Genomic DNA, 14,127 nt, shown 5'->3' with positions numbered 1-14,127 from the left:
GCTCTCAACTCTCTCCCTAAGTGTGAAGTCATTTTTATCTGCTGACGTTGGGCAGCACTACACTGTGAACGTAAGGAGTGGCCCTGTGTTTTAATGGACTCCAAAGACTCGCCATGGGAAGGGCATCTTTGGAGGGTCCTGGCCACGATGCTTGCTGGGTTCAGGGCACGGTGGCAACAGGGGCCATGCACCCCCCCCGCCCCGGTGTGTTTGGCCTGATCGCCTCGAGCAGACACGGGCAGCCCCAACCTCGGTGAGACGGGTCCTCACCTGGTCCTCCTTCATGCTCCTCACCAGTTCTTCTGCCTGCGCCCGCCAGTCTCTGCACAGAGGGAGGAGGCAGAGAGAAAAACCAGTTGGCTTGAACTTTGCTGAGGGCCAGAAGCTTGCCCCTGGCCCCAGCGCAGGTGCCGGTCTCAGAGCCTGAGGCCACACTGCTCCGCCCCTGACTTCTGCAGGGCAGACACGGACCTGATTTTTAAAACGAGGCCCATCAGGCAGACTGAAATCCATGCAGGAGATGCATTTTGACTTTGATCTAATACAGACCTTTCTAAGCCTCTTTGACTTTGCCCACACCCCACCCTGCACCCCGCCCAGGTGCCCAAGACGGGCAGGAGGACGCGGCCCCAGAGAAAGCCAGAAATGGGACTTACTCAACACCAGGGTGGGGTACCACTCTCTTCCCAGGAACACACAGGGGCCTCAGAACAGAGGGGTTGAAATATCTGATGAGGTCTGAAAGGACTAAAGAGAGAGCTGCTTTGAGGCTGTGGTCCTCCCAGCTGGAGGGGATCCATGAAGGCTGACGCCCATGGGCTGAGCGGCGAGGGGGGCCGCGCCCTTCACACCCTTCACAGCCACCATCGGCTACGAGGTCAGCCTGAGTGGGCCGCTGGAAGCGAATGGAGCTAAAAGCCAGCATCTGTGACGTGCTAGGCCAAGCCAGTGCTGAGTACCCTACATGCGTGAAGGGGAAACTGAGTCTGGGAGAAGCGGAGCAAGCTACTCAAGGTCTCACGGTAAACTGAAGCTGCTGGGATTTGAACCAGGGCTTTTAAACATCAAACTTTTCACTGTCGTGTGACATCGACTCATTAGGGAAAGTGTGCTGGGACAGGGACCTGGGGAGGCTGCCTCCCAGCCCCCCTTCCTCCTCTTGAGAGTGACAGCAGGGCGGGAAATCTCCAGGGAACATACGTCCCAGAGCTGACAGCCAGAGGACCGCTAAAAATAGTGCTGTCAGGAGCAGTTAAGTTGTGTCTTGCTCCCGAGAGAGGAGAGGGCAGAGCCTGGAGAGTGTCAGTGAGGGAGATGCCTCCCCCCACCCGGGTCCCCCTCTCCTGTTGTCCCCATGCAGAAGCGCCTGGGGCTTTGTGGGAGCACGCAGCTGGCACTGGGTGGCAGGAAGTCAGGAGACCAGCCTCTTGGCTTTGTCCGCCTGGGCGGCCACCTAGGTCACATGTGACTCGGGCTTGGTCCTCAACCCCAACTAATGAGCTTCCTTTTCTGAGTCCTGACAACTTGAAGGAGGAGCCCCTTCCCACATGTGGGGAGAAAACAGGAAGTTCGGAGGCCAGCTGCAGACGACAGGGACAGTGTGTGCACCTCGTGTGAGTGTGCGTGCGAGTGGGTGGCTGGGGATGGAAGACACTTTCCCTCCTTCACTGCAGGAAAGTCTGTGAGAGCAAATGACAAAACACGATACCTGGTGCTAGGTCTTTGAAAGAGCTTTCCAAAGTAGAAGTACTTGCACTGTATTACTCCTTTGTGATCAGACGTGACCGTGGAGCTTTTCACGTAAATCTTCCTGTCATTTTGTTTTAGGCCTGCTGTGAACCTCATCTGTCCTTGCTACCTCTCTCTTGGTTTCCAGTGGGGTCAGAACAAAAAGCACAGGCTGCGGGCACCTCCGTTCAAAGGGACTCTGCCACATACTGATCGTGTAACTTTGTCTGTGTCTGTGTACCTCCCCAAGACTCAGTTTTCCCATCTGCAAAATGGCCATGGTGGGCGAGGGCATGACTAGATTTGAAGAGCTCGGAGGTTTTGGGATTGAAGGACAGGTGGGCTAAGCCAGATGAAGTTGGGGCCAAGCCCAACATACCACTGCACTGGCCTGGATGTCCCTGGAGCTCCTTCTGCTCGGCAGACCCGTTTCCCCTCTGCTGGCTCGGCCACCCACCTGAGCTCCCGGGTGTCCACTCCTCCCCACTTTCCCTATGCAGTAGGTAGGCTGGATGCACCAGCAGCTACAGGTGAGTTCTGCCTTTGGGGACAGTCAGGTGCAAAATCTGCTCTCACCGCCCTGCCTTCTGCGGCAGCACTGGCCAGTGGGACTCCTGGTCACTCTGTCGAATGAAGGGCAGTCGGGACTTGTTACCACGTGGGTAAGGGACCAAACAGTAGCGACAAGTTGAGAAATCAGGTAAAGCAGCAGCTGTATTTATGCTTCAGAGGCTAAACTATATCCCATCTTCCCAAACCCTCCAAATATACCACTACATTCTTTTTCCTACCATTTAAAGGTCAATAGGGCCAAACTGAGGCAGAGCTGTGACAGTCACTGAGTCAGTGGGAGCCTCCTCTTTTGGAATGCTTTGACCTTCTGCAAGGGGATCCTCCAGCCATTTGGGCCCCCAGTATCCCCTCACCTGTCAATCAGACCCTGGAGGGCTGGACACCAGGCCCCAACCTTCCCTGCTGGATGATGAGGGCTGAAAGGACGGGCCGTATCTTAGTCATCCCTGTCCTCTGCCGAGAACCTAATAATCCCCAGGCCCTTGGAGGAATTCGCCGGCTGGATTGACAGGGCACTACCTTCCTTCCTTGTCATTGTACCCGCTGGGGTGTCAGCTCCAGAGGTTTTCTGCTCTAATTAGGAAGTGAAAGGTGGTTTCCTTGTTCTTGACTTGTGAGCAGCAAGCATAGGCGACTAACATCCCGCGAGGCTAATTAAGCTGGCATGAGGGACTCGGGGGCTTCCGAATGACTTCATACAGTTGTAAGGGACCTCAGAGAGTAAATGAAAACAGCCAGGCCACAGATGGCGTATTCATAAGCACATGCAGATGTAAAAAGGCCAACATGTTAACAATGATCATCTCTGGGTAGTGGGATTGCAGTTAATTTTTATTTTCTTCTTTTCATTGTCCTGAACCCAATTGACATATTTATCTTACAAGTAAGGGAGTTACTGCAAAATGAAATGGGCTGAAAATGAGACCTGGATCTTCTTGGTGTGGGGAGAAGGGAGTGAGAATGGTGGACACTTTCCCTCGAGGAAGTGCTAGTAGTCCAGCCCTGCGGTCCTGGGGGACAATGAGCTTCAGGACTCTGCTGCCCCTCATGTCTCCGCCCGGGTCCCTTAACCTAATGCCTCCTGGCTTCTCTTTGCTCAAAGACCCTCGGACACAGTTCTCATACCCCCCACCTTTTAGGGCATGTGACTTGCCATACCCTGGTTCCTTATCTGTCCTCTCAGGATGCCTCCCTACTCTCCTCAGGCTCCATGAGGAAGTGGCCACTAGGGTACACTCTCTTCACTAACCGAAATGTTGCTGTGTTGGGAGGGATAGGGACAGTCTGGAATCTGGCCGTGAAGACATAGGACTCACCTGTCACCACTTCTATGCACGTCTGCTGTGGCCTTCGGTCAGTCCTGCAGGTAGAAGCAAACACGCAAGCATCAGACTGCATTTGTCAACGTTTTCCCTCAACTGCTGTGGTCTCGTTCATAACAAGCTGCAGCTCAGCATTGCTCTGGTTCTGGATTTATCCTTCCTGGAGCTAGAGACACACTGCAGATGGCTATGGAGCCACCAAAATGGGGTGAACAGCTTTGTTGGACCCTCCTCTAGTCTGGTCCAAAGCTGGAAAGGGATGCAGCCCCCAGAGTAGAAGGAGACAGACCCTGGTCCAACCGTGCCTGCTTCCCCACAGAGCAGAGCAAGGAGACGGTGGGAAGCAAGAACGAAGTACTCAGCCCTTCCTGCGTTTCTTCCCTAGTCACCCAGAGGACCCAGGGGGATTTGTGGGCACAGGAGTGTTGGACTGGGAGGCAGGAGGTTTTGTTCTTGTCCTTGTTCGGCCACCTACTCCCAAGGGCACCTGGAGCAAACCATTTCCGCCCCCCAACCCTTGGGTTTCCCCATCAGTGAAGCCAAGAGCTGAGAGCGGATCCTATGCAAGGCTCCTCTCAGCTTGAGGGCTCTGTGGTTCCAGGGTAGTTACCATTTTTGCTTCTCCAGGTTGACGGTCCTTGAGTCTGGAGGCTGGAAAAGATAGGAGGCATGAACAACCCAGCCAAGGAAGGCGGCAGAGCCTGTCCTTGGGAGACTCCAGCTGCCAGTCAGATACCCCCTCCCACCAGCAAAAGGGAGCCCACGGGTCCAGAGAAAGGCGAGTCTGCTCACGAATGTCAAGCTTCCTTGGCAGCTTGTGGGTCAGAACTCAGAGCACCTGAAGGTGTGAATGTTTTCTTCAGAACCGGAGACAGGGACAGGAGAGCATAGATTTAAATGCGGCTATGTAGACTGTTAACCTCTCCTTAGACACACAAGGGATTGTTTTATTGTGTGACTGTTCTAATCTGAAATTTTGTTTATTGCCGGTCTCCCCAGACTCAAAAATGTAAGTGCCACGAGGGCAGGAGTTTGTGCCCATTTTGTTCTGGACTGTATTCCTTCTACCTAGGACGGCGCCTGACACATCCTAAGTATGCGATCAATATTTGTTGGCTAAATATTTTTTGAATGGACAAAGTAAGTTTCTGATTTTCCTCTTGGTAAAATGCTGGACAACACAGGACACGGTCTGCCAAAGAGGCTCCCTGGCTGGAGGACTGAGGCGGGACCCTGGGAGGCACCGGGGAGTTGTGTCCTCTGCAGGGTCCCAGGGAACTTAGGAATTGTGCCCGGTGCATATAGAAAGTACTCGGTATGTATTAGCTATTGTCAGTAGTAGTATTTTCACAGGTCCTGACACAAATTTTCTCTCTCAGAATTCCTCAAAGACAGTGTCTCCAGGTGTGGTGGTGACAGGTGACAGTTGTACCCACACTGCCTACACCCAGTCTGCTGCTACTTCTCTTTAAAGAGCCTGTCTGTCCTTAACCACCCAGCTCAAATGACAACCAGTCTATAAAGCTGGGTCACCCCTCTGGAGCCTTCTTGGGAGGGCAGGCTGACCGCAACCTCCCTCTGAGCGGGATGGAGACTTTTACTCCTCAGTAAGGGGTTTGAAAGGCAAAATTTCCCAGGGAAAGGCAGCAAGTTAAACAAAAATCCCACTACAGTGCTAGTCAGGAATCAGAAACCAGGATGGCAGGCAGGTGAAGTCTGGAGGGAAGGCGGCTCCTGGGCTGAGGCAAAGTGGACAGCCTGTGCCCAACCAAAGGGGATCTGAATGATAGCAGAGCTCTTGCCTAGAACAAGCTTGTTGGGGCTGGTGAGGGGAAGGAAAGGGAGAGAACAAGAGGAACGAGGTGGGGGTGGGGCCGGCGAAGAGCTCAGTGAGGAGTTCCAGAAAGGGAAGGCTGGGACAAACCCAGCAAACTCCTATGTCTCCATCTTGCCTGCGGCAGCCATATTCTTCCTTGGGGAATGCACGATGGCGCTAGAGATGCAAACCTAATTAAGACACAAACCCTGTCTTCAAGGAAGTTGATACAGTGGATTGTAACTTCCCTGGCATGGAAAATGTCTAGAACTCTTAGGTAGGCAAACAAAGCAAAATAAAAAACAAATCACAGATAGTATGTTGCAGTATAACCCTATTTTGGTTACTCTCTCTCTCTCTCACTGTATGTAGTGTGTGTGTGTGTGTGTGTGTGTGTGTGTGTATTGGGGCAAAATAGGTGATCAAATGAAACCCTCAATTTTTTATTCTATGTACATGTGTTTTATTTGATTTTTTTCTTATAGTGAACATGCATCACATACGTTAGCTTGCAAATCATTTTTACAAACATTTGCAAATCTGATCTTTAACGTTCGGTGAGGAAAACTTGTCCAGAGCAATTCAATAACACGGGCTATAGGCACAGGTAAGAAAGATTGTGCCTTGGTGACAGAAAGCTCCAGGAACTCGAAAGAAAAAAAAAGTACCAGCATTATGAACTCTTTTCTTTCTAAATTCACTGCTTTCCAGGATTTTTCCCGGACCTGATAAACCAGGCTAAATTCACCACCACAGGCTCTGGGCACACAGGAAGGCTGCCTCCTTGGAATTGCGCTCTCAGGTTTTACCCTGGAGGCTGGGATGCCCGTCGTGTGAGGGTAACGATCAGGGATGGGGTGCCAGGCCAGCTCACAGGAGGAGAAAAGGGGAGCTGAGTGACAGGCAGGAGCTCTGGGGTCTGTATAACTCATGAGCAAGAGAACTCCTGTGGAGCTGCCACCAAAGAAGGGACATCACAAGTCACCAACGCTAGATGGCTGGAACTTCAGAAGCCTGCCGCGGTGCGCTCCCTCCAGTGAACTTCCCGACCCAGATGGGAGTGTTCCAGTCCTCCAGCTCGGGTCACCCACGTCCCGGGGCAGGGTGGGGGATACGACACAGGTGCTCTCCATGACATAAAGCCTCTTTTCTCCTTTACCTCCCCTTCCACATCTCTCCCGCTAGACCTCCCCCTTCACCCCCATCAACACACTGTTACAGTCACACCCAGCACCGAGAAGGAGGTCGAGGGCAGGAGGCCCTGCTGCCAGGTTCCCCTGGCCCTGGTCTGTTTGCTAATGTCAAGGCTGGTTCTTTCTGGAGGGCTGGCACAGTGCCTGGGGCTGGCAGTGAGGTGGCCGAGGGGGATGGCGGGGGTCCGGGGGAAGGGGCGGAGGTTGCAGGGAGGACAGCCTGCAGCAGGGACAGGGGAGGGCCACTGGGAAGGAGCCTCAGTAGGTGGAGGAGGGAGGAAGACTCTGAAGGGGATGGTGGTGGGGGATGTCTCCGTTCCGGTGCAGGGGTGCAGCCGCGGGGCTCTGAGGCAGAGCGGAGAACGCTGGCCTGATGGGGATTCTGTTCAGCGGGGGCTGCTGGCCCTGGGGGCGGCGGGGCTGGGGACCCTCCCTGCGACCAGGCCGGGCGGGGCTGCGGGAAGCCAGCACTGACTACCGAATCGTGTTGACGTTCTGCGCTGCTCTCCAACCCCCTTCTCTCCAGACCCTCTCTTTCTGCTTTTCCCTCTCTCCTCATTCTTTCCACCTCTCTCCTTGCTTTCTTTCTCCTTTACCCGACCATATAAAATAGGCCACTTAAAATTTATTAGCAAAGCTGGGTAGATTTTTTAAAAATTTACCAAGCAGGTAAGGACATTTTTTTCTTTATCTCATAAATAAAGCTTAAGAAATGATTTCTAAAATTCTGTGTGATCTTTGACTTATCAATTGGTTTAATTTATTAATGAGAACCTTTGAAAGTTTCCACATGTTAATGTAAAAGGAGGCATTCATTTGATATTAAGAAAGAAAAACAAAAAGGACACAGACCCTCTAGGTTTTACAATGTCCCCAAGTCAGAGAATGTTCTTCTCTCCCAAAACAAAACATCCTGCCTGGCTACCAGGAGTTCAGTCTGAGGTTTCCAGTCCCAAACCCTGACTCTCACCTCTGTCTCCTTGAAATACTCACAGTTTCCACGTTGCCCATGGCTGCCACAAATTTAATATCAGAAGGTCTCACAGAGTGGACTGCAAAGACAAGAACCCATTTGAGAAGGTCAGATCTACCTTCCCCAAGGTCTTAGCCAAAGATGCCAAATGGGAGGGGCAGACCCACATCCGCCAGCCTGAGGTGGAATGCTGAAGACCAGGAGGTCACTGGGACCCATAGGAACCCCGCTGGAAAGAGGCTCACTCTTCTCTGCAAGCCACAGGTGTCCCATGGAAAGTCGCTCATGGCCCTCCTTTTCCCTCCTGCCCGGCCTTCTTTCTATCTCTTGCTTCCCTCTATCCCTTGGCTCTACATTTCTGGGCTCCCATTAATACGTAAAGGGTATCAAGTTAAAACGCAAACCACCTGGGTACAAAAGGGATAATGTTAGCTTGAGTGTCAGAGAACATCGCTCAAAGTCTGTGAACACACATAAATGTCAGACGCAAGCTATATGCAAATGGTACACCGGGAAGCCTCCGTGACCCACCTGGGCCACCAGCATTTTTAGGATTAAGTCTCCCTAGAAACCACTGACCTCCTGATCATGTTACAGGGCCATTAAAAGTAAACCTCCTAAAGAAACCGTTTCCTAAGAGGTATATTGATTTCTTTTTCTAGCTACACTCCTTGTATAATGGAAGAGTAAGAATAGCATGCTTAACTGGAAACTCTAATAAGTTAGGGCAGTGCAAACATAAGCAAAGCCATTAAACACAGTCTGTAATGCAGCCATTTAATAGGATAAAGCCAGAGAAGACAGCCAGCTCCAGAGCAACACTCATACCATCCAGGTGTTAGACAAATCTAGCCCATTATAGGAGAAAAATGTCTACGGCAGCTACTACCGCTTACATCCAGGAGGGCAGGCGAATGACCAAGCTCCAACCCACACCCTCTGCACCCCCAGAGGGGAGCTCCCGGCGGTCACCCTCACCAGGGTGGCCGTGTTGGTTTGATCTCTGGTGGCCCTCTACAGAAACGGCTGAGGGGAGAGGAGGAGGTGTGAAGGATGGGGGCTGGAAAGGAGGCCTGAATGGCCAAAAGATGCAAGAGGAGTAGGGTCGGAGCCTCTGTTGGCCACTCCAGGGAGAAACTGCCAGGCTTCCAAGCTCATGGCTCGGGGCCACATACCTGACTTAGGAGGCACGCTGGATCCTGACTTCTCCGAGTTGCATGGGAATGGAAAATTCTTCAGTGTCTGCAACCGAAACCAAACATCAGAAACATCAACTGCCTTATAAAGAAATATGGCAGGTCCTGAAACCTCGGTGTACTTTGACCACGTACTTGTCTCCTCTAGGCTCAAAATCTAGAAGCAACTATGATTATCCGTAGTCATGTTCATCTAACTCCATACCCTGTTCACCTAGTAAAAGGGGACGTGTGTCTACTGACAATGATCTTAGCAAGTGGCAGGTAAGGATGCCTCAGAACAGTTGGGGGGAGGTGGGGGGCAGGGAGGAAAGAAAAAAAAAAAAGAATAAAAATCAATTCTTGGGATGATGAGAAAGATCTGGAGACAGAGAGTGGTGATGGTTGCCCAGCAATGTGATTGTCTTAATGCCATTGAATCGTACACTCAGAAATGGTAAAAATGGTAAATTTTATGTTATGTGTATTTGACCACAATTAAAAAAAAAATAATTAAGAGACTAAATATATATATAGACTAAATTATATAGACTAAAAAGTATATATAGACTAAAAAGTTAAAAAATCCATTCTTTGCTATCATATGTTTTTTATATTATCTACTTTCCCTCTTTTAATTTGATGATCTACACAAAAGCAGATACAGGAGGCATTATGTTTATTTGCTGCTGGAAACGGTAAACTGGAAAATGGGAACTCTCAAGTCCCCCCCCCCCCCCCCCCCGCCAAGACTGGTGTGTCCTAAGCCAGAGGAGCTGCTGAGAGCAGAGGAGGGACTGGATGACCAGGACTCAGGTCCTCAAGACCATCCAGGCCTCCCCAGATCCCCATGCAAGCCCAGAGCATCCTCTGCTTCTGTGAATCACATGGAAGGCTTGGGGAAGGGAGATCAGGTTTCCTCCCCAGAAGCAAGAGAAGAAAGGGAACTATTCTAACAGGGGAAAACATGCAGTAAATAAGGTGCTTGACCGCATCTCGCTGTTACAAGACACAGGTTAATTTCTCTTGAATTACTTCGGTAAGAGATAAAGAATTTATGCTCAACTCTTATCTTGTGGATGTTCTGGGAAGACCTCACCCAGATGCCTTCAGATAATTCACAGCATCTGCTTCAAAGTTCACAGAGATAACAAGCCCATTTATAACTCTTTCTGGACATTTCTAGGAACCACCAGCTTAGTGTGCAGGGGTGATGAGCCCCAAATTCCAGGAGATACAGTTGCACTACTTCTGTTGTGCCAGGCTGCCCGACCGTTCCCCCCCCACCAGGCTTCAGGGAGGGGCTTGCCAATTTGCATCAAGAAATGGATTTACCTGCTAGAAAGGAACCCCACTCCCCCCCACTTCTCCCACCAGGACAAAGCCTCTCACCTCGGGCGATCGTTGCTCTTCCGTGTTCTCTCCAGGCGAGGTGTGGGCCTGGGTGGGTCCTAAAAGAAAGCAAATATAGCTCAGATTATTTAGCTGAAAATAACACCCACCCAGATTTGTAGCTTTCCTGCCCTTCCTCCCAGCCCTACCTAAGTGCCCAGCTCAGTAATGTCCCTTGTGTTAGGAAAGTCCAGATTCATTCCTCCAACGATCACCTCCATTGTCTGGGACACATGCTTCCTTTAATGCAGCCTATGAAGGGAGAATCTCCAGGTTGAAAAGCAAAAGTGTGATCTGGGAGGGGTCAATACTAACCCTGTACTGCATTATTATCTAGCATGTTACCACAGATACCTTCACTTGTTCCTTAGCAAAGGGCAGAATTCTTGAGGAAGGTAACGTTGGACGAATACCTGCTGTCGTTTGGGGATCCGGGACAAAGCAGGGAAGGCAAAAGACCTTCTGGAATTGTCTGAAGGGTTATGTGAATTTAAGACCTAATTGTGGGATTCCCAGCAGCTGTGACTGTACATCGTGGCTGGACAGGAGCTGTCCCGAGGGGTCTTGCTGAGTGTGAGGTGGAAGGGAAGAAAAGGCAGGTAGAGAAACTGCAAAGACACTATCCTCATCCCAGTTTACTTTGGACCAGTCTTTTAAAAATATTTTCATTTTCTTTACCTTTTAAAAATACAATTTACATATGACAAAAGATTCATCTTAAGTGTCTAAGCCAATAAGTTTTCCCATAAAACATCTTAAATACACAAAAAAACAGTGTAGTACAATTAACAGCACTCTATGTAAAGGAACAAAAATTCACCCACAGTTCCACTACCCCAATAACCAAAAGTGATTTGTTCTCCCTCTTGGGTCTATCATCAGGCTCTGGAGCAGGCACACTGTCCATTTAATCAATGTGGATGCAATCTTGTGTCCTGCAAGTTCCCCTTAATATTGCATCGTGAATATTTTTCATGTCGCTATGTCATCTTGATGTTTACTCTAACAGCTTCGTGATACGTTTATGATACTGACATGTAATCAGACATCCCAGTTCCTGGTGACCTCGGACTTCTCCCCGCCCAGTTCTCTGCCCAGGGTGCACGCTCTTTGTCAAAGGCTGGTGAGAACTCCCCAACAGCATTAGACAGTGCTGGGGGTGGGGCTGACTTGGGGGAGAGGGCTTGATTCCTTTTCTACCTCCACCTTCTTTTTGACCTGAAAAGAATTCATCTGGAGTTTCACAAGCAGCAGGAGTGTACTTCATTGCCTGCCCGCCGTAAGATCAGGCACCGGTTTCCATGTTAGAGCTCGTGGCCGCAATGATGGCTATAACTTGCCCCCAGATCTCAGTGGCAAGTTTTACATTCCCAGAAGAAAGCTTTCTGGGCAGAAAGAGCCACATGATGGGGACCCACAGAGTTGTGGATAAGCACAGAGTGCGGAGCAGGTTTGTAACGGGAGGGAAGGGGAGTGGAGGGCAGGTAGAGGAGGGTAGAGGAGGGCAGCTGGGCTGTGGAGCTGCAAATGCCAGGCTCCTCCTCTGTGAGCAACAGGGACTCACGCTGATGTTTAAAAAGATGAGGGTTAACATGTATTTTAAGATGATCTTTGCTCTGGGAGTAGTGAGGCTGTTGAATTAGCAGGGCAGAGAGGTGAGACTATTTTTGTAATATATTTTTTAAAGATTTTATTTATTTATTTGACAGAGAGATAGACAGAAAAGCAAAAGCAGAGGGAATGGCAGAGGGAGAGGGAGAAGCAGACTCTGTGAGCAGGGAGCCTGATGCGGCACTCGATCCCAGGACCCTGGGATCATGACCTGAGCCGAAGGCAGACGCTTAACCATCTGAGCCACCCAGGCACCCTGTAATATTTTTTTTAAGCTAGGCTAAACATGTATATGACAGCTAACACTTAATATGCAGCCTCTATGCGCCAGGCTTTCTAAACCCTTACATGAAATAATTCATTTGCTCCCTACAACAGCTCTAGGAGATAAAAGCCATGATCTCCACTTCGTGGATAAAAGAGGCTCAGAAAGATTAAGTGACATTTTAAAGGTGACACAGTTAGTAATGGTGATAGCAGGATTTGAAAATGGGCAGCCTGGCTCTGGAGGCTGTGCTCACAGCCAAAGAGCAAAGTGTAAGTCACAGCCTAAGATCCAGATCAGGGGTCGGCACACGTTTTCTGTAAAGTGCCACATAGTCCATATTTTAGGTTTTGCAGACCATACTGTCTTGTCACTGCTCAGCTCTGGAGTAGTGCGAAAGCAGCCACAGACAAGATATAAACAAATTAACTTTATGGAGACTGAAATTTGAATTTCATATAATTTTCGTATGTCGTGAAATACTCTTCTATTTTTCCCAACCATTTACATTTTTAAAAACCTTTGTGGATATCAACGAACTGATTTTTATTTTATTTTATTTATTTATTTGTCAGAGAGAGAGGGCACAAGCAGGGGGAGCGGCAGGCAGAGGGAGAAGCAGGTTCCCCGCCGAGCAGGGAGCCCGATGCGGGGCTCGACCCCAGGACCCTGGGATCATGACCTGAGCCAAAGGCAGATGCTTAACCAACTGAGCTACCCAGGCGCCCCTCAATGAACTGATTTTAAAGTTTATATGAAAAGGCAAAAGACCCAGAATAGCCAACAGAATATCGAAGCAGTAAAAACTCACAGAACTGACACGATCCAACCTCAAGACCTACTATAAAGCTACAATATGATATTGGCAGAAGAACAAATAAATCCATGGGACACAATAGAGAGTCCAGAAATAGACCCATGTAGATAAAGTCAACTGATCTTTGACAAAGAAGCAAAGGCAGTACAATGGAGAAAAGATAGTCTTTTCAACAAACAGTGTTGGAATAAGTGGACATCCACATAAAAAAAAAAAAGAATCTAAAAATGTAAAATCCATTTTTAGCTCACAGGTCATCCAAAAACAGGCATAAGGCTGGATTTAGCCCATTGGCCATTATTTGCCAACCAACGCCTGATCTGTACTGCTTACTGTAAAGAGATCATCAAGCTTAAACAGGAAAATGGCATCTCTGGTGATCAGCAATAGCCTTTAGCCCTAGGAACCCCAGATGGGAACCTGGGACCTACCTCCAGATTGCCAGGTAAAGGATCGTTGGTGCTGGAAGCCACCTATCTCCTGGTCTTTGAGAAATGTCCTATTCCGTACATCTCCCAGTTCTCCAGGCTCCAAGCCTGAGATACAAAAAAAAAAAATCTCTCCTCAAAGAAACCCTTTGGTCCCCTGCCATAAAAAGTAGTTTCCTTTAAAAAAGATTTTTATGACTGCGAATACACTCAGCACTCTATAATTTCTAAAACAAAAACAAAAACAAACAAATAAAAACCTTTAAGTCAAATAATATAAGCAGAAAATCTAGCCCGGTGCCTGCACAAATATATACTGAAATATGTTCATTTTGATGAAAGGTGCTGTTCATTATCAAAACAGTCCAGAGAGAAAGATGTCATTATTAGCATCATTTTGTAGTAGCAAAAGTTAAAATTTTTCTTTCAAGAAGTAGGACTGGATTGAGCTTCCAATCTGCTGACTCTAGATCTAAAAGGTTTTAAAGGGGCTCAAAGGAGCCTGTTTTTGAAGACAATAGATGGATCCCTACATTTTTTCCTGCAACCACTATGGAATCTTCTGGGCATTAATTTTTTGCTCTGCAGACATCCTATTGTGCATTTCCACACTCCATGTGTGTGTATGCATGTGTATACATGCACCTCCACTGGGACTCCTAAAGGCAGCAAGAACTTGAGAGGTCAATAGCCAAAGAGAAAGGAAGCGAAGAGTGTGGACCCAACATTTGACGCCGGTTTTACCCTAGAAACATTTGCCAAATCTTGGACAAGAGACATCAGCAGGTAAGAGGCTAACATGCAGTGCAGAGCTTGGGCAGTTCCGTGGAGCTA

The 14,127-nt window shown here is 49.1% G+C and overlaps 1 protein-coding gene across 1 annotated transcript in view; it reads right to left on the bottom strand.

Annotated features, from left to right (window-relative positions):
* The window catches only part of PLB1 (phospholipase B1), a 99,257-nt gene extending 88,745 nt beyond the window's left edge, over positions 1 to 10,512 (bottom strand). Inside the window, exons 1-8 of the mRNA XM_032391527.1 lie at positions 10,488 to 10,512; positions 10,173 to 10,231; positions 8,781 to 8,847; positions 7,626 to 7,684; positions 4,234 to 4,274; positions 3,618 to 3,661; positions 657 to 747; positions 271 to 322 (exon numbers count right to left, since the gene is read on the bottom strand). Coding sequence (XP_032247418.1) covers positions 271 to 322; positions 657 to 747; positions 3,618 to 3,661; positions 4,234 to 4,274; positions 7,626 to 7,684; positions 8,781 to 8,847; positions 10,173 to 10,231; positions 10,488 to 10,512 — 438 coding nt within the window. The remainder of the gene's footprint in view (positions 1 to 270; positions 323 to 656; positions 748 to 3,617; positions 3,662 to 4,233; positions 4,275 to 7,625; positions 7,685 to 8,780; positions 8,848 to 10,172; positions 10,232 to 10,487) is intronic.
* Positions 10,513 to 14,127: the final 3,615 nt, after the last annotated feature.

This window comes from Phoca vitulina, unplaced genomic scaffold (genome assembly GCF_004348235.1).
Source record: "Phoca vitulina isolate PV1807 unplaced genomic scaffold, GSC_HSeal_1.0 scaffold63, whole genome shotgun sequence".
Classification (NCBI taxonomy): Eukaryota; Metazoa; Chordata; class Mammalia; order Carnivora; family Phocidae; genus Phoca; species Phoca vitulina.
Note: the sequence above shows the minus strand (reverse complement) of the source record. Positions and strands in the feature narration are given on the sequence as shown.